The following is a 22,804-nucleotide window of genomic DNA, read 5'->3' on the forward strand; positions in this document are numbered from 1 at the left end:
ACATAACCTAACTTGGCCTGAACTTACTATTTTTTATGTGATCTTTCTGGCGATGGGGTTATTTCTTCATATGACGCAATAGACCCTTATCACTCGGCGACGACGTTGAGTCTCAGGGGAGAAAAAGCTTTGCTTTTGCCCGACAAGCCTCACACTGAATTCACGTCTGGTCGAGGCTTGCCGTGCGAAAACAAAGATTTTTATTCCCCCGAGACTCAACATGGCCGCCGCGTGATAAGGGTCCATTTGAACAGTGTGTAAACTAGGGCCCAGTCCCTCTATGAACTTCAGAACGAGCAGCTGGGATGGAAGCTTGAAGTTTCTTAAAACTTTCTGGAACCAAGGTTTGATTTTGTGGGTTCGTTAAAGATTTAATAAACCTTCATCAAAGGACCCGAGTACGAGAATCAGTTCACGCACCACCGGGTCAGCCACACAAGAGGCACTGAGGACGACAAAATAAGACAATAAAAAGGAACGCACACACATTAATAGAGGGAATTTATTACTTGACATTTTGATTCCTGCAATTTGAAAATACATTTGGTCGTGGAGCACACCTTAAAGGCACAACGTGTCCACTTCTATCGATTTCACATCTCTACAAGAGTTTAGCCTGCATTGTTTACATAAGAACACATCTCAGTCCACACGCAAGTAAGGCGAAGCTAAAGAAACATACATTCAACAAGGTTTGTAACCTCTTTTGTGTCGCGATATACGTAAATGATGGCACACTATCGTTTTCATAAAATAAAATTCAGCTAAAAGGTATAAACTTCAATGTACAATGTGAACGCCTGTGTAATTTCTCAATGAACCTGATCCCTTTAGATATGCTTGTCTTCACTGAGATTACTACAGAGGCTAAAAGTCTTCTAGCTATTTAAAAAGAATTAAAATGGAAACTGAGTTGTTCATAGGAAGTAACGAACAGAAAACCTTTTTGTTCAGAACCTACCAAACCAGTGGAAAAAACTTATTTTTTTCGCGCGCTCCGATTGGCGATAGCATTTTGTATTCAACTCCAGGCATTGTCCAGCATTTTCGCGCCAATTTGTCAAAAGTCACGTGACTAACCGGAACTGGTTATCCCTCTGGTTTGGAATACAACTATTTCAATTAACGTTGTCGGAAGGCCCATGCAACAAGACTGCAAAGTGTTATCGATAATTTATTAACAAATTTTACTTCACTTGGCTGTAGCTGAGCCACTTGTTGGGCGAACAAGCATTAAGCAGCGAAACTAAAACTTTATACTCGCACGCGGACAATACCACCAGCTACGCAGGGTAAACATAACGAAAATGAAGCCAAAAGAAAAATGTTCCTGGTCCTTTCACCTATCCTATCCACTTAAAAGCGTGAAATTACAGCTGCATCACGAAAGATCTGCAGCTACCAATACTACCTTTTGGTCTTGTCGCGTAAACTTGGGCCTTAACAATCCGACAACGTCAATTGAAATAAACAAGGATTCACCTCAGTGCCGATGAGTAGTGGTAGATATTTACCTCGGTGCAAATATCAACTACCATCAAACACTACTTCGGTGAAAAATTGTTAAATGTAATTACACCTGCAGAACAGACGCGCAAAGGAAAGAAGATTTGAACAATAGTAAGGCTAGCCTCTCAAGCAGTTGTTTTTAGGCGACTCATGTTACCTCCTCCTCCAAGTCACCATTGGGTGTTGTTTTGTTGTCATAAATAGTTCTTGTTGAGATTGAGACAGGGGGATACAGCAGAATGGACACATTAAGAGAAACTAGCACACACTTATCGACCTCAAAATCTGGGGTCAAGGCCAACTTCACTCGTTTTCTTTTTCTTGCAATCCCAGGTATTTTACTGTTTTCTCGGAGCGGTTTGAAAGTCTTGTATCGGTCCAGTCTTATCAAACTTTCAACTAAAAACAATGGAAAATTAAACGTGCCCCTAACATCTACCAGAGCTTTAAAACCTTTTATTCCTTTCTCCGTGATTCCTTACTCAAGACATTGAAACAGAAATCATGCCACATCAAAATACTTCTCTTATAAACATGGTCATTCAGAAAGTTTTCTCAAACATTTGGCAAGTTGCAACCACATTTAATCATTTCAACCACATGCACAAAATAACACTCTCAAATGCACAGACAGCCAAAAATCCGTGACTACACCAGTTTTGCCTAAATCTCGATCAAGAGGACGCCTTCTGCCTCCTTCTCTATACTAATTACTTGTAACAACCCATTTAACAGTTGCGCTGAATGATCTAGCCTTTGAATGACTTTGGCTTGAAACAAACCTCCCTGTTTTTACACATCACGATTAACTTAGTTCTCATATAACTAGTTTCTGAACATCGTCTATTTCAGGACAACCAAACCCGCTTCATAAAGGGGCCTGTTTACATCTCACAGAACCGATAAATGGTCCAGCGAATTTACTCTAGAACAACCATGTCGCCAAACCGAGACAGCAAACCGCAATCAAGACCAAATGCCAATCCCCTCACATAAAATGAATTTCACCTTGACCAAACCAAGCTCAAGAAAGTTTTAAAATCTCAGATAGCTCTCGACATTCAACACTCTATTGCCATGGCTTGCAGCCTCGACAACCTAAAAACTCAAAAGCTTCTTTTGTATATATATTTATATATAGCATTTACACAATACTGTTACATCCCTGTAATATATTTGCTACGCAGGGGAGCATTTTTTTTTTAATAAGCCATAATTTAAATGACAAAATTATTTAAGCAGCTGGGGTTTTTAAAAACTCAGCTACGCGGTAGACTTGTGTATATATGTACAAGTAATTACAAATACTGGAATATAATTTGATGAAATTACACCCTAGAACTCCTTGGAAGTTAGTCAATTGAACGCAAGATTTTAACCTACGACTTGAGTATATAATGAATAGTGAAAATCTCTAAGCTAAGCTGTAATTATTTCAATAACTCTTGGATCCTTAACTTGTACGTTAGTTAAATGGCTTGAAAGAAGATGGTTTATAACCACTATTCTTTGATTCTACTACGACTACAATTTACAAAATGGAGCACCGACTGTGTGTAAGAACAATAAATGGGATTGGAAAGTGTTTTATGTTCTTAGATTTGCCCAGCGTTTCAAAAACACGAGGGTGAATGGATCAAGTTCAATTTGTGGACATTACTGTGAGGTATGAGTGTAGGAGCCTTGAAAACAGAGGCTGAAACAAAGGAAAATACACCATCATATCTCTCTACACCACCCCTCAGTTTTGCTGCCCAGCTAATCAAACTTTGCTTCCGCTCGCTTATACAGGCTAATCTCGCTTCTGCACGCTGCTTCCAACAAAATCACCACACCAATGTGCGACATTGCTGTGGTGGTGTATGATGCTTTGCTTAACCACCATGACAAGTCTGTAAATTCCATTTGAGGATAAATGTTTTACACATAAAAGCAGAATACCTAAGTGACATTCTGCAACTCTCATGTTTCTTCTTGATCATCTTCCATGGCTACATCAGAATTTCTGAAAAAATCAAAATCACAATGTTACATAGATGCAACGGGTTTTTCATGTAATATATCAAGCACGAGGAAGAGTGTTTCATCCCATTTCCAAACACAAAGAAGTGGTTGAAAAACGAGGCGCAGTCACATTATTAGTGAGTTTGAGAAGTATCGATAGCACATGAACAGGAAAAATTATTGAGAATACAGTAATTTGAAAAATAAGGTAGTGTAGTCGTTTCAGTATTGAGTGCTTAATCAGCGTCTTAGCATGAGCCACATAGAATGCAGCTACCCTCTGCTGATGTGAAGTGAGCTCACTACAGTATTACCTACCAACCTAATGTGTTTGGCTCCTAAACGTAATTGCCAGTATCACTTTATGTACAGTGGTATAAAAATAAAATTTGCTGTTGTTGTTTTATTTGCTAGATACTCATTTTTGTCTTTTTTTTACAACCCCATTTACACTACAGAAAAAATCGGCAAGGCAAGGATGAAAATCGGCAAGGGTAATTTTCATTTTCGGCAAGGCAAGGGTAAAATGTGCAGTTTACACACATCTGTTTTACCCTTGCTCGTTTGATTTTAGGCAAGGATATTTTCGTCCAGGCAAGGCTACTAAATTGAAAGTGAGCATGCGCATATTGCTAATTCAACATGGCGTCCATGGTCTGCTTGAGTTATTTGCACTTATCGCAAACAAAACGGCAGGAAACAAGGCGGAAGAAACGTCCACCGCATGAACGAAAGGCAAAATCAAGCATGCTAAGGTACTGGTGCAGAAGGAAACAACTGTTGCTTATCATGTTGTCGCTAATAACATTGATAAACCCTCCAAGAGATAGAATTTGCTGGTGTCTCTGCATTATCAATACTTATTTGAATTGTTGCTTCAGCCCACAAGTTCAAGAGTTTCTCTACTTCTTCCTCCGACCATTTTCTTACACGCGTTTTCGTGGCGGTCGCCATTTTGAAAGTACTCAATTACACGCATGTGCCGTAGCTTTGTGACATGCGCGATATGGTCACAAAACGTGCTCAAGGCAAGGATGAACGTTTACACACCCCATGAAACCGGCAACGTGCCAGTTTCCATCCTTGCCTCGCCAATTTTTCCAAAATAGGACAACTTCTGAACGTGGTCCCAAAACCGAAAAATAAATTGGCAAGGCATAACAGGCTTTCACTGTTTACACTGCACATTTTACCCTTGCCTTGCCGAAACTGAAAATTACCTTTGCCCATTTTTATCCTTGCCTTACCGATTTTTTCTGTAGTGTAAATGGGGTTTACATGTACTGTTCAGAAGCTGGAACAGTCATGGGCCAGTTACCAAACCTAAAGGCAATACCGTATTTGGTAAACAAGTGACAGAGAATCTAAAATGTAACAATATGAGGCCGGATTCATGAGGCCATAGATGTGTCCTAAGTAGTAGCTGAACACAAAACCCTTTTGCTTGGAAACAATGCTCAGGATTCATCTTCACTCATAAGTTCCTTACTTCTCTGTCTCCTTTACAACTCCCATGGAGAGTGAAGCGAGTGCTGTCACTGTGTCTGCTTCTTCTTTTTCTCGCTGTTGTGCTTGTACTAATGATTGACAGATCTGGGTTGCTTCTCGTTTCACATTGTTCCAATATCTACCTGCAAGTTCAGAGACAAATTCAGTCGGTATGCTATGGGCCATAATGCTTCTCATGTTCAACACAAACATAAAACCAGTCTCAGTTTCCAGATCGTAACTAAATTGACGTTGTTTAACCCTTTCAGCCCAACTATCAACTTGTATATTCTCCTCACTGTCCTCCATATATTTCTTATACTACTAGTTGGGAGATTTTGTCTAAAGATCAATACATTTCATTTTTGTTGATCATTTCCTTTATTCTTCTAACTGAAATGTTTAATCAACCAGCGACATTGTAAGGAGAAATTAGATCTTGGTCACCACTAAGGCTTACAGGGTTAATGGAAGAGACACTTAACAGTGTAATGACTGACAAACCTGTGACCCTCAGATTCTGGATCGAATTGGAATTTGGAAACGTTGGTTTTTGAGGAGAGAGGAAAACTCAAATACCCAAAGAAAAATCTCTCAAAGCAAGGGCAAGAACCAACGACAAACTCAACTCACAAACCCGGGCACATTGGAGGGTGGCGAATCCATCCCTGCTCTCCATAGGAACCGAATAGCTTTTAATGTAGTAACTTAAACCTGGGCACTGGCTATAGTAAGAATGGTTTTTGTCTTAGAGACTAAAATTTATCGGTGTGAGCAAAACTCTTTCTGGATAGTCAAGCAGTGAAAGACAAGAACCGCCTCTATCAAGCATCTTCCCATCCCCCAGCCCATTCACATCCCTGATTTTACTAATTTAAAAGCCTTTCATTTTCCCCATACCTTGGATCGTTATGGTTTTCTCAAGGACAGCCACTGCATTCCGATTAGGTGCACGCTTAATGCTCTCCTTAGGAAGATCTGGTACCTGCAAAACGTAATAAAATTTAACAACTATGCCACAGCTGCCTCCAGCCCCACTCCCTTATATAAGCTATAAGGGCATGTGTAGTGAACAAATATGTTCATTTCTTTCCATGTCATGTTGAAACACTAAATGTAACAAAGAGTTTCCATATCATAAACTAAATATGCATAAATATCGCATTGCAAGTAAATAGAATGACTTGCCAGGATATATTGTACATGCCGAATCATCATCTGTTGTTAAGAGTAGACTTAAAATTTACTTGAATATTTATTGAATCAGTAGCCATCGAATTTTATCTAGTTCTAGAAATTTTAAAATATTTTTGTAAGTTTTTAGTTAGGGAAATTGTTTTTGTACAGGGCTAACCTCACCATTTCCCTATTCAGGATGTTTTTGTATTTGTGTCGAAGCCTCCTGAATAAAATGTTATGTTGTTATGTTATCTTATACTTTTCACAGCTTGCGTAGTTTTCATCCAAATTTGCAGAATCATGATCTCGCTAGAATACTGTGTTGAACATGTACTTCACCTTTTCTCCTATCAAGGCCTTTACACAAGCTTCTGCTGCATCACACAGCGATGGTAAACTGTATCCACCTTCTAGCGCCATTACTACACGCCCCCCAGCCACTTCCATCAGCTGCTTTGTCAGTTGCGCATAACCTGCAAAACACACCAACAGGGAAAGCCTCAAGTCTACGCTTACGACACTTGAAAGAGGATTGATTGAAATAATCACTAAACAATATTGGCCTTACGCTATGTTTAAAACCACCATAAAAGCCACTGCTAAAGTCTTATCACAAATCACCTGCATAAACATCCCTATAACGTATGTGTCGATTCCAAAGGCGATCATGCCCCTCCCCCAAGCAAAATCCCCTAGTAGTGCTGTGAACTGCTTGCTAGTAAACAGAGACGATGAATGTTGATTCCCAATGGTGGAGTGCAGGGAAACAGGTACCTTTGCCATGTAAAATACACAAATTCCATCTATGTCCAGAAACTTGTTCCCTACTTGAACTGGCTACTAAACTAGCCTGCGAACACAGACGTATTTCTGGCTGTCACTTCTCTTCGCCGAAGGAATCTCGTGTGTTGGTTCTGCGATTTTATGAGCTTAACTGTAATTGGCTTAGAATTTCTACATCACGGAAATTGTTTTGCGGCTCTGGTTCGCAGACATTATTTTTCAGTGGAGAGAAGTGAAAGCCAGAAATACATCTGTGTTCGCAGGCTACTACTCAACCGGCAAAGCTGGAATTTGACAAACAAGTACTCACATGCTGCTGTGACTCTGTACCCGCCCAAGGCAGGGGAGTGTCCCGCTGCTGCATCAAATCCTGCTGACACTAGGATGACATCTGGTTGAAATTCCTTCGCTATCGGAATAACTATAGAACGGAACGCTGCAAAGTACTCAGGATCACCATATAGAGGATCTGTTGGGTAGAAAATTTAACAAAAAGCTTCTTGTCAAGACGTCTAGGTTCAACATGTTGCCTTAAGGTATGGCTTCCTGCTGCCATTTGCTCTCCAATGTGATGGAAACAGAAGAATCAATTTCTTGCAATAACTTGAGAAGATTTATTTAGCAATAAAACACTTTGAAGTGCCACTTATCACTTGCATGGTGCATACAACATTTCATCACGGCAAGGCTTTCATAAACCAATGTAGATAAAAGAATGAGATTGTGTCACCGATTATAATGATGATAGATGATCCAATTACATAATGAAATTCAGTGTTCAGTTACCATAATTTTTTTAACCCTTTTATAACATAGAGGGCAAAATTACTGAATGCTGATTGGTCGAAACAGAGAGCATTTTTAGTTAATTTTGCTTTCAACGAGGGCAAAATTACTCACTCCTGATTGGTCGAGCACCGAAAATACATGCTCCTGATTGGCTGAGCACGCCATTTCTAAATTTAGTTGGTTTCTTCATTTTGTGCAGCAAGAACAACGACATCTTTCAGCCACAAGACTTTTGAAATCAAGTGCTACAGCTAAAAGGAAATTCCTGAAGGCGAACTTTCGTTTCTTAGAAGAAACAGCAAAAGATTATTGGTGTCAAAAGTTAAAACTTGATCGGATTTGTTTGGTTGAAAAACTGAAATCATTCATGGACGAGAGGCCCGCGACGAAGTGCTTTCCCCACTCTACGGCTACTTCCAACAAACAATAACCAAACAATAATAACATTACCCGGCTCAGTTTTAATGGTAGAAAAAAGCAGGTCAAATTCACTGGAACAAATTACTCCGCGAGTTCCTTCTTTAGACCCACGGCTTGCTAGTTTTATCGCTCTGTGTTCGTGTGATTTTCAAGTGGTAGAAAGCTTCACAGTGCAGCTACAGGTGAATTTGTTTTATTCTCGTTAGTTTGTTCATGAATTAAACTTGTATTTTCTCTTAATTACATGTTATAATAATCAACTTTTCTCGTTTTGTCTGATTTGTAAGTTAAGAGACAGGTGAATTGTTTGTTTGTTTGTTTGTTTGTTTTGCTCACGGGTGGGTGTTTTTACTGCACGCCGGCCGGGCTGACTGTTTTATGTTTACGAAGCGCCTTGATAGTTTTAAGAAAATTTTGCCCTCTATGTTATAAACACGTAATCGCAATGAGTCCTCGTAGAATTAAGGATTAATTGTCACTTGTATTTTCAAAGTTTTCGCAAATTGCCAATTTGCAAAAACTTTGAAAATACGCGTGAAAATTAATCCTTAATTCTACTCGGCCTCGTGTGATTACATATACTAAGCCCTAACAGTGATCGGCATCAAATTTCTTCTTGTAATACCAATGCTTATTCAACCCCTGAGGTCATGAGAATTAAGGATACATGTATGATCACCCAAGGTGAATTTTCTTGCTATTTTAATAACTTCTCTCGCCAGTACTTTTATAAGAAAAGTATGGGGACAAGATAGGAGAATTTGTTCTTTAATATTAGGGGTTAAAGGGTTAAGCCTGCTGTGTTTGTGTTCTATACAAAGTCTGCAATGTGTCTACTCTGTTGTGATTTTTGTTACTTGATATACGCCACACCAATTCATTTTTCCAAGTACACTGTGGCTTTTCAGAGCAAATAGCATCTCTTAGTACAAATTTTAAGAATTTAAGTGACTGAATACATGCATTTTAAGAACAGACGTTTCACACCATATAATTTTATTTGGCCCAGCCAGAAAACTGCCCTTTCTTCAGGTTGTCTGGGACAGAACAGTGGTGTAGCTTACCTAATCCTCCCATAAAGGCAATGTTCACATTGTAGCCCACTCCTATTCCAGCACCACACTAAAACAAAAACAGAAAAGAAACATTTTTACTGTTTGGATGGTCAGTGTTCATGATAAAACTGTTAAAACATAATTTTACCTGGCCTGAAAAGGTATAAAAAATACCACATTTTTGGCAGCCCTTTGGCTGTGTTCATCAGAGTAAAATGACTGATGAAGAAACCAGAAGGGCTGAAGGTCATCGGAAATTTTAGGTAGGGGGGAGGAGGGTCTTACAAGACAAAATTTTAGAAGCAAAGCATGAACCTAAATTGGAATTTCCTGGGGGAAGGGAAGTGCAAAACCAAAAAACCTGCCATGGGGGAATATGGATATTTTCCGGCGCTGCACATTGCTACAGACAGGGAAAGACAAGAGAAGAAATCATAGAACATCTATAAATACCTCTTCTGACTTCCCTGTACCAGGAAAGAATGTTCCATCATCATGGCGGTGAATTGAAATGTACATCACGTGAGGATCATCGTAAAACATCTGTTGAGTGCCGTTACCATGGTGAATGTCCTGTGACGAGATTTAAACACCAACAAGTCAAGCAGGATATTAATAATAATTATTATGGTAATGCTAAGGCAACAAGAGTGAGCTTTTTCCTTTATGTTCCTAGCATGTACATAGTTACAGACAACCTGACAAGCCTTAACCTTTGCCGTTAAAAAATCAAGTCGTTGAATTTCTCGCAACCTTTTCCTGCAACTAACACCATGCATCCACTTTAGATGTCTTAAGCAGCATTTCAACTTAGCATTAAAGTGCAACAAGAACACAGCTTTTTACAAGTACTGGTAACTGTGCCTAAACTGAGCATGACGTTCAGGTATCAGACCTTGTACTAAGATACTGAATCAGGCATTAACACTAGTCCGCAAACAATTTTCGCATGTACCCAGGTACTTCATTCCCAAATCTCTGCTCTGCATTGTCATTTTACCAACAATCTACAAAGGCTGTGACAATGTTCTGGACAACAAATGCGAAAGGAACACAGTTTCATGTTCTAGGGAAACTGATAACAAAAAATGGCTTTTGCTGTACTCCAGGAACCAGCACTAATTAATCTATTTCAGAGAGGTTTAAGTTACAGGGAGTTAGCAATGTAAGGGTACATACCCAGTCAACTATAAGAACTCTTTCTACAGACAGCTTTAGTCTTAAAAGCCTCGCTGCAATTGCTACACTGTTAAAATAACAAAAGCCCCTGCAAAATGAAAAAAAAAAAACCACATAATTACAGATGGGTCATAAGCAAGCTATTATTCTGAAGAAAAATTGCTAATGTCAGAAGACAAACAGAGCTCAGTGTCAGCACTATAGAGGTGTAGCTCGCAAGGACTGATTCTATTGGCTCAATGGAACAGGACAACTGAGATGTCCGTACTATGAAAGTGTCCCTATTTATTTAAGTTTCAATGTATTTAGCACAGAACACTAATTGGAGACACTCTCCAGATCAAATTGAAATTTGGAAATGTTTGTTTTTGAGGAGAAGAAAAACCAGAGTACCCAGAGAAAAACCGTACCTCTTGGACCAAGGACGAGAACAACAAACTCAACCCACATATAATGTCGAGTCCAGGAATCAGACCTGGGCCACATTTGGTGGGAGGCAAGTGCTCTCACTACTGCGCCATCCCTACTCCCCTAACGTGTCTTTGAAGGTATCACCTTCATCAAAGGGGACAACAAGAACATAGTTTTCTCTAACATTAAACTGCAAAATTATGAATGACTGAACTTTTCCCAGTCAAACCTACATTGCCTGATGTGCCTCAGCATGATGTCCAGGAGGTCTTACCAATGCTAAACCATTCTGACAACAAGAAAACAACAACAATGTTATGGCTAAAGGAAATCAATAAAACAATTAATGGGAATTTCAGTGGCTTTCACAGAGTGGCTCTTTCATCCACTGTTTCCAGGTCGAAATTTGGGAATGTTGATTTTTGTGGAATGATCCGAAAAAAAAAAAAAAACCCTTGGGGACGCGAACGAACACCAAATTCAACCCACACATGCAACACCGGGAATCTAACCCAGGCTACACAGGTGAGTGCCAAGTGCTCTCACCACTGTGCCATCCCTGCTCCCAATCAATGCAATTTTTTTTCAGAGTTCAGGGGCAACTACAGCAATAGCAAAGAAAACAAAAAATAAATAAGAGAAAGTTTAACTGCCAACTAACAAAAAATGATAATTTTTACATAGGCAAGTAAAAACTAGCGATATAATGTTGCGACATTTCGGCGACGTCATGACGCCATTCTCAAGGAATAATAATTTTACTGTATTATTAATTAAGTTACTCCAGTTATTCAAGGGTGACTAGTTGGCTTGGTGAACGACTTGTCAGTATCTTTCTACCACAATTAACATCACTTTCATGCTTATTAATGTTGCTGGAGTCATGTGAAATCAATCAGAAAGAGTAACATGGTCCAGCTGGTCCAACCTTAAGTTCTCCAGAGGCAACCTTGAAGGCTAATTCCACAACACATCCCACAGCCTTAAAAGAAACAAAAACAGAGTATTGCTCAATTGTATTGCACAAACATTTACCACTTTTGCACTCCAAAGAGCTACACCAAGTCAAAGCTACAAACAAGTCATTGAAAGAGCAACAAAGGAAACTACGACAAAATCATCATTGACTAACAGGCTCCTTTCGAAATATTAAAATTCAACTTGATATTGAGGTCCAGAGGACACAAACAACTCAAATGAATAAACATGGTTATTGAGTTTCCTTTGTTTGTGTTCTCTCGTGCTTATTGTCAAGTGGAATTTTAGTATATTGAAAGGAACCTATTATGAATAGCAATGAACAAATAATTATTAATGCAATAGTTCTGTTTAATTTGATTTCTCACCATCCTAGCTGCATTTGCACTGTGCATTTCATTCCATATTGTGTCCCCATCAACCTGCAATAATAAATACAGATCATGAAAACAATGCATATAATTTAAGAATTATTTTCTCAGGTGCTAATGAAGGTTAAATAATGCTCAATTGATGAACTCGGTTAACAATACTTCTAACCATTTCACAGCTTCTTAAGTGGTGTACATGACTGCAATGGTCTTTTATTTTCTTTACTCTTTCATCCACCGCTCAAATATATGAATTTCATGTATTTTACTACCATCTCTTTACTTCTCTGGGTATAATTTTATTACAAATTAACAAAATGATCAGTTCTCAGTTGGCTCCATATCTCAGTTGGAAGAGCGCTGCACTGATATCACAGAAGTCACCAGTTCAAACGCCATTCAAGCCTGATTTTTTTTCACGTTTTCTTTTCGCAGCTGCTTACAGGTGAGTTGCATATGTAACGGCACTGGTCTTTCATTTATTACTTCTTACACGGAATGCCCGCAGGGCATGACGTGTCTAGGTTTCAGTCGGGTATCTTTTTTTTCTTCGTCGTAGTCACAAATCGACAAATTAATTTATGCATTAAAATATCTCCTCCCCCAGTAGGGATGTATTGTTCTGATTGTCTTCAACAAAAGCAGGCCAATCAAAATCTAATTTTCGGGCACATATCACGAGAGAGGGGACCCACTCATCCCTTCCTGTGTGACGTCAAATCATTATTTGATTAATTCATTAAACCTTGATTAAATTCTGCCCTCTCCCAGAAGGGATTTATTGTTCTGATTGTCTTGTACAAAAACAGCCCAATCAAAATCTATCATCGGCGCGTATATCACGAGGGAGGGGACCCACTTATCTCTACCTGTGTGACGTCAAAGCAAGTCAACATTTCGAAAAGTTGTTTTGTTCAATGGTGGCTACATGTATAAATTTAAGACTCTGATTTGCCGTTTTCAGAGAGAAAACAAACCATTTTCAAGCGGTAAATCGAAATAATAACTTCTAGGTAGTACTCGACAGTTGAAACGGTGGAAATTGGGAGAGTTCACAGCAAAGAAACTCCGCTTTCAAAAACAGATGGAATAATCAACGTGAAGGATTAGAGCTAGAGGAGGCCAGACCAGTTCAGCAGGGTCATGACGTTATTGCAGAGTTATTTCTGGTATGATTCCTAGTAACACAACGATAAGCATCACGCAATATATCTGAATAAAACCATTCAGACAATTATTTTAATTGCCAAGGGAGGATAGTTTTTAAATATCTGCGAAACATACAATGGGGAATAATTGGGGCTACATTAAGCATTCCGTGTTAATGCCATTAGCCGGGCATCTTGTTTCATCTAAAGTTCAAATATTGGCATTTCATGTATTTCAGTTTCAGTACTTTTAACCCCCACACAAAAAGAGGGTAAGTCACTGCATCCATTTGCAACTCTGTTTTTTTTTTCTGTTTGTTTTGCTAACTTAACAAAAAACAGCAAAGAAGGCAGTTACCCTAACTTAACAAAGAACTGCTCTTTTACTCACCCCTAAGCCTCCACAAGGAAGAGAATCAAAACACTTTAGCATGGTGGTAGTGCCTACAAAGAAGGATTAAACAACAGCAGCAGAAGTAAGCCAGAAATAATTAACAACAATATTTTTCATTAGGAAATTCCAAGGGGCATGTTTCCGGTAAAATAATCCAGAAGATTAAGTCCATTTTAAATTACTTTTCAAAAAGGTTGTGTGCACACCTGGACACCCTTCTGACTAAGACCTTGGTGCAGACTTGGAGTTTCTTTCAACACACAAATAAGTAGAGTGTGTGGCCAAGTTTTAAGTAGTTTTCTACCAATACCTTTTGACACCCCCCCCCCCCCCAAACACACACACACACACACCCTCATAACCCCTCACAAACCTCACTGATCATCACGAAACTGGAAGAATAATTGAAGTGATGCGTGGAAAAAGGCCCCAAGTGACTCTTGAGGTCATGTTAGATTCTTCCCCTTCCTACAAAGAAACATGAGGTAATTTGGAAGGAGAATCTAGCAGTTTATCAGAAGTCACATAGGGCTATTTTCCAGGGCTGCACCCCTTCAATTGGTGTCCCCATTTAGCCTTTATTCCACTCACCATCTTCATTCTTTGTTCTACACTGTGTGCTTCCACCAAACAACATGGTATGCTGTTCACTGCAAACAGAAATCACAAATGGTTCTTTATTCTTCAACAATGGACAACGATAACTATTCACATGTACTTCAACTTTCAACAAAAATACATCATTGTCAATCCGTAACATCCAAGTCAATTAGAAAAATATATCAACTACGTGTAAGTGAAAGTCTTGATGCACAACAAAATTCTCCAATTAAAATGTAAATGGAAATATGTTGCAATCGTTTGAGAATTTCATGTTTTGGACTAAGGAGTTGTAAACTATCGGAGACACAAGTTTCATACCTGTGAACTGTTAGAATTTCTGCTAGCGTTGCTTTACGTGGCCGAACACGCTGTAAAACAAAACATATTTTACCTGACTTAGAATATAGCATTTCCTTAAAAGATTCATTAACAGATGTGATGTGCAACATCACAAATACTTAACTTGAACAACCACTGGGACCACTGTAATTGGCTCATTGCTGTCGTGGTTTCCCTGCCTAATTTAGCATTTATTATACTTATTCCTTTTTTTTCTATATCATGTAATAGGCGAAGCTAATAAAATAAAAATAAAATAAATCAATATAACCTGTACGTTTATTGGGGCTTGAAGGCCTACACAATCTCAGCAAGATTTACCTCACATAGGTTAGCCACGCCTGTCTCCTGAAGCCGCGCCCAGATACTCTGTAATCTTCCAGGATGTTCTGGATGTGAACTTGTGTCACCACACGAACACTGATGCTTCAGCATAACAGTATCATAAACAAGACCTGTGCGACTCGTGGATCCAGACAACTGGCCACTTCCTACAATAACAAACAGGGTGATTAGCATAGAAACAGGTTGAGGCTACAGGGCATTCTTCAGATGCCTTTCAAGAGGTAAAGACAACGTTAACAAGGAAAACAATCCTGAAAATTGGCAACACAAGTCTTTCTAAATATTTAAACCACCACAAGCAGTTTGAGTGTGCACCTATGACTGGAAAGGGGCAAAAGAAACGTAGACTAACTAGACCATCGAAAATTTGCGATAACAATAAACGAAATTGTCAAAATTTGCTCTCATTACTTCTGCACAGTACTGTAGCAACTCTGACTTGAAGTGTGTAAGTGTTTTAAATTATTGTCCAAGTTAGACTCCACAAGTGCCCTAAGTTAAAAAAAAAAACTTTCACACATATGTGCAAGCAACACTTGAAATCCTTTCTGGAAAAGAAGCTCATAACAGCAATTCTTGCACCAACACAGGAATGGCAAGTGACAGCCTAAATGGAACATGTGAATGGCCATGTCACCTCAAGAATATTATGTGGCACTGGTCGCATAACACAAGGTCAAGAGAACACTCAACGTTTTTTTGCTGTACTCACTGTAAATAGACTTAAGTTGTTTTACACAATCCCTAATATCACAATTCATATTCTCCTAACTGATCTCCACACATTTCTTAGCCCTATGACCCCTAATATCAAAGGACAAATTCTCCTATCTTGTCCCATACTTTTCTTGAGAATACTCTGGGGAGAGGTTATTAAAATATCAAGAAAATTCACCTTGGGTGATCATATCCTTAATACTCATGACCTCAGGGGTTGAATAAGCATTGATATTACAAGGCGAAATTTGATGCTGATCACTGTTAGGGCTTAAAGGGTCAAGGCACTAGTTAAGAAAATTTGTCTGAGAATCAAGACTAAATCTTTGCTGATCATTTACTTCATTCACACAACCTACATGTTTGATCAAGCAGTGATGTTGTAGGGAGACATTAGATACTGATCAAAATGGGTTAAACAGCGTTGAGGACTGACTTACCCACAACAGGAGATGAATGAGCCCTTGACAAAGGCCTATGACCAACAGATGCACCAGGAGAGGCAGAACCTGCTGATGATGCTGCTGCCAGATCAGCTTGACGCAGCTGTAGGGCATGTTGGTTTCCCTGTGGCAGGGAATGCATCGAGCCACCCTGTGGAGAATCCTGTTGTCGTAACTGACGAATAAGTTGGAGTTCTTGAATTTGTTGCTCTTGGGTGGACTGTGGTGAGGGAAGATCTTCATGACTGTGTGCCTGTTAACAAAACCAAAACCATTTCACCTTTGCTTCTTGTTCTCGTGCGTGTGGACAAACCAAATTATATCCAAATGAAAACTATGGATCAGTACCATTTATTTTGCTGAAAACATGATTATTCAGTCTGAACATAGGTATAAGTGGGACTATTGAAATGAAAGCCATTCTTTCCTCTCTCCTCACTTACTCTCACCCACTCATGGCTTGGCTTCACGAACAAAGACCTATGAAGGGTGGGGTGGGTCCACGTCAACTGGAACTTGTAGACCTGGCTGCAGCAGCTGCAGGTAAAGGTCTCGTCTGTGTTTGAGAACCTCCTTACTTACCAGATACACAGCACAAATGAATTGAGTTGAGCAGTCTGATTCATTGCACAAGTGGCTCCGATTTTTACATCAAACCAATTAACTAATAAATAACCCTTGGACAGTTTCTAGCAAACATTCAGCCAATCAATTTACTAATTTAGATAAAACAGCCCTACAAGTCAGCTAAAGGGTTCTATATTTTGCAAATACATATTTTGGCATCCTCAGCCAAAGGATTCATCTACAGTTGTTGTCTACTTACACGGACAAGTCGTTGCTGTGTAAGATGGTGTTGCTGAAGCTGCTGTTGTTGCAGCTGTGCCTGCTGTATTTTCCGTTGCTTCTGTATTTGTAGAAGGCGTTCTTTCCAAGCCAGCTGCTCCTTCTGCTGCATCTGTTGCTCTAAGTGTTCCTTGAGTGCTGCCTGTGATTCCTTGTGTAGTTGTTGCTGCTGCATCTCCTGTAACTGCTGCAAGTTCATTTGCAGGTTTTTCGTCCCCATCTGCTGTAGTAGAAGCTCCTGTTGGAGCTGCTGAATGAACTGAGCTGGGTTCTGTTGGTACTGCCTCTGCTGTTTCAAAAATTGCAGATGCTGCTGCTGTAAGAGTTCTGGACTTTGGGCTTGCTGGCTCAGGGTCATGCCATTTGAAAGATTTGACAGAGACAAGCCTGGCGCTGATAATGACTGTCCTAATCGTCGATGCACCTTTAGATGCCCATCTAATTGCGATGATGTTGCTGATGCAGAAAGTCCTGTGTTTCGGGGTGTTACTAAGTTGTTTGGTGCCTCGGGTGATAGAGATGCCACTGGCGGCGATGTGGTCTGCCGTGCAGCGGAATTCATTTTCAAATGGTGCCCTACACCAAAGCCCATTGCCAACATCTGTGCCTGAGCCTGTGCTAAAGCCAGCTGCTTCCATCGTGCTTGATGCAGGGCAGCAGCTGCAAGATCACTCTCTTCCTCTTCCTCAATTCCATCTGAAATAGTCTGACTAGAATATGGACTTTGAACCTCCATACGAGCCACTTCCTTACTTGACAGGCTGCCAGTATGGCTCATCACACGTGGCTGGTGTGCGAGTTGGCTAGACAGCCACAGCTGGTTCCCACGACCATGGTCCAGTCCTGATGGGTAGCGTGGAATTGCTTGGAGGTTGGGTAGGCTGTGGCCAAGTCCTGAACCAGGACCAGTGCTTAGAGGTGATGAGCCCTGTGAAAAGAGTCTCAAATTTAACAATAGCACTGCAAGAAATATTCTCTGTATATTTAAAGACCTTACATCTGTTAGTGCCATAAAAACATCTGTCACCAGCAAGCAGAAAAAAAATTACAACAACATGTAGCCACCCTAACACACAACATGCCTGCTAGCTACATAATTACAGATTAGCTGTATTATTGAATACTTCTTGTATTAATTTTATATCACACCCACTAGCGGGTTCTGTACTGATGATGGATGAAGTTTCATCTCAAACACATTAACTATAAAAAACGTTGTAACCTTCGTAGAAAAATAGTCACAAGAAATTCATGTTGAATTTTTGATGACAAAGTAATCAGTTGTCACATCACTTATCTAAGGGTGGCTACATGCTGTACATAAGCAATTTTCACAATGCTGCCAATGAAAAAACACATCACCCCACAACCAAACTCACCAAGCAGAGCTGCAGCCTCATAATGACCTCATTACACATAAATGTATTAAATGTACCCCTCACCTCTCTGTGTGGTGAAGCAGATGATGACTGGCCATTTGGAGACCCTGGACTTGCGCAGTCCATTTCACCTCCTGCATTTTCCACTGAAAATAAATAAATAATAAAACAGATAAATACATGAGCCAGTCAGACCAGTAACACTTACACATGCAGACAACCTGCAGCTGGGCATAAGAAATGTTCCCTGTAAGTTTTTGGAACTTTCAGGCACATTAACTTGTTGGGGCTACAATTGTAGCTGTTGCAAGCAAGGGATTTCTTTCAGGCCTGATGTAGCATTAATTTTCACAAACATCTAAACACTTAAAGATGTGAGTTATCATTTATGAAAAAAAACCAGCTTCTCCATCACTGACTCGAGAAACTGGGCCTCTAGAAGTAACCAGAGGCCAGCTTCTTCAAAGTCTCAATAATATACAGCGTATAACATACTGGACAAGATGGGCATTTATCACAACTGTTTGATGGCAATTTTCACTAAACATATTCCATGTCCTCCACAAAAATTATGACTATTTAAAAATTTAGTTTACAAAATCAGAAAGCACAGGGACTGTCTGGCATTAGTATACATCCACCAGATGTTCCGAAGCATGAAATATAGAACATTCAGATATCATGGAGTCTGGAATGGCATTAGATCAGCCTTTAAGTAATGACAGCGACAATAATGATGATGACGACCTTGCTAATCTTTACCATGAGGTTTTTTAGGATTGTGGTTATAGACACTTCCCAGCAAAATTCAGTTTCGATTCTTCATCTGACTAATTTTCAGTTTATTGTCTACTTTATTTGTATTGAAAATGTCTACTCAAAACGTCTCCAAACCCTTGTATTAGGAAGTCGGCATCACTTACATGTTAGGCTTCTGTGAATTCTACTTCCATTGTGTCGATCTCTCCGCCTGTGTAGCAGAGGGCTTCCATAATTCCTGAGTCGCGCTTTGAGTCGAGACTTCAACTTTAGATTTGGCTCAGAAGCTAAAATCAATGAAAGTCACTAGTTATTCTGATGCTTAAACAGTGTTCATTCTTAGCCTCATTTCTCTGCAATTTGTGCACCTTTCTGGCCTCTTGATACAAAAATTATTAACAACAGTAAAAACTTGTAGCAGTGAAATGCTATATCTATGCCTAACATGAATGTAGTAAATTCATGGTACATGTAACTTGAAAAGGCAAAATGTCCCTAACTTTCCACTGGGTTTTTAAATGATGCCCCTCTCGTTTTTCAGGTGTCCCCAATTTTTTACGCAGTTTGAGCAACTCCTAAAATGAATGTCACTGCTCAAAATAATTCAGCTAATTAGCCAAGCAGGGTTAGCTCAGTGGTGAAGCTAATAATCCTTCAAGCCCCAATAGGTACCAACAGGCAAATTCTCCCCACTGGTCATTGCATAGTCCTTGTAGTTGTAGATGGGAGAATTTGCTTAATTAAATTATAAGATTCCACACCTGTTTTTCGAAGGGGAAAGTTTTCTCCATCATAGCCAGCTCCAAGAGGAGCTAATCTGTCAGGATCATGTTCATATTGCTGATTCCTACAAAGAGAATGAAAGTATTCAAAGACATGTAATTTACCTACATAATTATAGTATTTGCCTAATACTGTAAATGATAAGCCTCCTAGGGCTTATTTATTTTCAGACCTAAAGAGATGGGGAGGGGGGGTCTTATTTCAAATCATGAGCTTTGAACAAAACTTAAATTAGCTTTTCCAACATTTCACCACACAGCACTCTGTAGCTCTGAAGGATTGAATAATCAGACTCAACAAAATGCCATGTGATTGCTGCATACGATTAAACATGATCCAACAATAATATTGAGCTTGACTTAATTTCAGTTGTGTTCAGTTAAAATTTAATTCAAAACTTTGTTTGATTTGATATCCCAGGCAACATTTATTTTATTTGACGTAATGTCTTCTGCTAGCCACAGACGCAAACATTTGAAACGTTTTTAACTAACCAGTGCTTGAATGCTTCAGCTCCAGACAATGAGGCCAATGCAAGATCTCTTTGCTTTTTACTGATCACAAATTCATGAAGCCTTTTCTTCACCTCACTTGATGTTACTGTAAGTAAAAGTAAACAACAACGTCTTGTTTTTAGATACTATGAGTGCACTGTCGAGTGGTTAGACAACAGAAGTGTCATGTCCTTGGACCTGAAACATTGCTCCACATTGTCTCTCTTCACCAAGGTAATTAACTAGAGATACTGGTGATAAAATACTGGAAATAAACCTGCGATGATGATGATAATGATGATGATGATGATGATGATAATAATAGCTAATGGCTTATTAAAATCACATACAGCACTGGCACACGGAGGTGAATTACAATGTGTTTACAAATCACATGGAACAATTTACAGTTTCTGATTCAAAATCACTGGCGAGGGATTGGGATTACAATTGATTCTTTGAAAGGAAATTACAATTTAAACTAATCTATTTTCAAAAAAAATTTATAAGCATCAAAATTAACATTTACAAGTAATAAAAACTACTTATTGCTCAATGTGAGGGTTGATACAACATAGCTGGAAAAAAAAAGCTCCTTTTAAATCTTTCTGTTCTACACTGGGGCAGGGCAAAGTTGTTGTTGCTGCGTAAAGCCCTGGTCAAACGGCGCGTGATAGTCAATGATAGTCAATGATAGTTAAAGCATGCGCGCTTGTTTGACCACCAACTATCATGCGCTATCATCGACTATCATCAACTATCATTTACTTTGAGTGTGTTCAAATTCTTCATGATAGTTGATGATAGTTCTTCGGTCAGCTGTTTTCTCCACCAGTGCTCTCAAAATTGATTTTCAGTTACTTCTTCCAACTACTGGGGGAAAATGAAGCAGGCAGCTGCTTTCTTTCGCCGCGAAAACTTCATCCCTGCGAAGTTTCATTTGCGATGTTGACACTCGGCAGTGGGTGACATTAAAGGTTCACGGTAAACTATTGTCAGCTATCATGAGTTTCTTTGAGCCGTTTGACCACCCGTTTGATAGTTAATAATAGTGGATGATAGTTTTGACTATCATCAACTATCATCGACTACCATGCGCCGTTTGACCAGGGCTTAAGCATCTCATCCAGAGGGAGAGGCAATTACACTGTATCCTAGTTGCCGTTTTTGCCACATAAGTTGGATTAAGCTCTGGCTGTGTGGGCTCCCTATAGCTCACAAACTGCAAGCAACTTTGACTTGACCTTTAACATTTGTGAGAATTAAAGATTGCACCACCAACATTGACAAAGTTAGCATGGCTTATCTGCATTCTGGTTGTTTTAAAGCCTTTTGCACTAAGTTTGGAGTAAAAAGCCATGATTACAGACGCACCCAAAAGCAGCGGTTACAACACTGTGGCAACATTTCCTGAAGGAATTAAAGGCCCCAAGCAAAACATCTGGCAAAATCTCATCCAAAACAACAAAAAGAGAGCTAAAATGCACCAGAGGTCGGTTATGCCCCAAGCCCTACAGAACAAAACTGGACTCTCATTTTAACATTTCAATCAAAACAAAATATATTCTTTGGCTATTCAAAGTGACATTCAGTTAGTTGACACGTCCCCCGTCAATGCCCCAACAAGCACAATCAACTGTAACAGGTGTTAAGGGTTCAGCCTTTAATGACTACCTTGCCACCCAAGACAAATATTCTAGGAAAATAACTAACTTTCTGATGCGGGCTGTTGAGATGTTTGGGATGGCTGTGGTGCTGATGTAGACTGCTGTGGTTGTGAATAATGGGTGTCCTGTGCTGATGGTGGTTGGTAGTGCTGTTGAGTGGAGGATGATTGAGATGGAGGTTGAGGAGCTTCCTGCTTGATCTTAGATTGTTTCTCTGGAGGTTCACCATCCTGTTCCATTGATGAGCAACCCTCTCCACTTTCCCTAGGTTCTTCTGGCTCCACCTGAGGAAAGCAATGACAATGCAGTTTAACCACTAAATCAAACCGCCAATGGACCATAAACATTTGGGTATATTGCTGCACTTTTCGATAACATGTGTGGACTCTGAAGTTCAAGATTCAACCAGCCGTTAGGTGTTTCACTGCCTTTTATCAGTGCAGCGGACCTCTTAATTAGAAAACAAAGATATTTGGCTTAATGGTGTCAAAAGGTCACATTCGTAAGCTGTGCGTTTTTTAGGTTAGTTCGTTGTTACCATAATTGTGATTGACAGCAGTAAACCACACAAACTGTTAATGGCTGTTGAAGTTCAAACTTCGCATGTTATTCACAGGCACGGTAATAAGGTCTTCAGATGGGTAGGTGACTGTACAAGCCTTTGCCAGGCCAGGAGATGATGTGTATGGTGCTTGAAAGGCAGAGTATCACAGCGTCATTT

At 39.6% G+C, this 22,804-nt stretch overlaps 1 protein-coding gene across 3 annotated transcripts in view; it reads right to left on the reverse strand.

Annotated features, from left to right (window-relative positions):
• Window positions 1–484: 484 nt before the first annotated feature.
• LOC146455485 (histone deacetylase 4-like) overlaps window positions 485–22,804 on the reverse strand; it is a 37,036-nt gene continuing 14,716 nt past the window's right edge. For all 3 annotated transcript variants that reach the window (XM_085094120.1, XM_085094121.1, XM_085094119.1), the window contains exons 6-27: window positions 22,130–22,367; window positions 20,417–20,522; window positions 19,901–19,986; window positions 19,304–19,426; window positions 18,444–18,526; window positions 16,982–17,929; window positions 16,153–16,408; window positions 14,972–15,141; window positions 14,630–14,679; window positions 14,300–14,358; window positions 13,706–13,758; window positions 12,164–12,217; window positions 11,746–11,799; window positions 11,051–11,106; window positions 10,407–10,494; window positions 9,681–9,800; window positions 9,237–9,294; window positions 7,274–7,432; window positions 6,520–6,653; window positions 5,902–5,986; window positions 5,003–5,144; window positions 485–3,514 (exon numbers count right to left, since the gene is read on the reverse strand). In XM_085094120.1, coding sequence (XP_084950246.1) covers window positions 3,472–3,514; window positions 5,003–5,144; window positions 5,902–5,986; window positions 6,520–6,653; window positions 7,274–7,432; window positions 9,237–9,294; window positions 9,681–9,800; window positions 10,407–10,494; window positions 11,051–11,106; window positions 11,746–11,799; window positions 12,164–12,217; window positions 13,706–13,758; window positions 14,300–14,358; window positions 14,630–14,679; window positions 14,972–15,141; window positions 16,153–16,408; window positions 16,982–17,929; window positions 18,444–18,526; window positions 19,304–19,426; window positions 19,901–19,986; window positions 20,417–20,522; window positions 22,130–22,367 — 3,165 coding nt within the window. In that variant the 3' untranslated portion in view covers window positions 485–3,471. The remainder of the gene's footprint in view (window positions 3,515–5,002; window positions 5,145–5,901; window positions 5,987–6,519; window positions 6,654–7,273; window positions 7,433–9,236; window positions 9,295–9,680; window positions 9,801–10,406; window positions 10,495–11,050; window positions 11,107–11,745; window positions 11,800–12,163; window positions 12,218–13,705; window positions 13,759–14,299; window positions 14,359–14,629; window positions 14,680–14,971; window positions 15,142–16,152; window positions 16,409–16,981; window positions 17,930–18,443; window positions 18,527–19,303; window positions 19,427–19,900; window positions 19,987–20,416; window positions 20,523–22,129; window positions 22,368–22,804) is intronic.

Source organism: Pavona decussata, unplaced genomic scaffold (assembly GCF_977016875.1).
Source record: "Pavona decussata unplaced genomic scaffold, jaPavDecu1.1 SCAFFOLD_273, whole genome shotgun sequence".
NCBI lineage: Eukaryota > Metazoa > Cnidaria > Anthozoa > Scleractinia > Agariciidae > Pavona > Pavona decussata.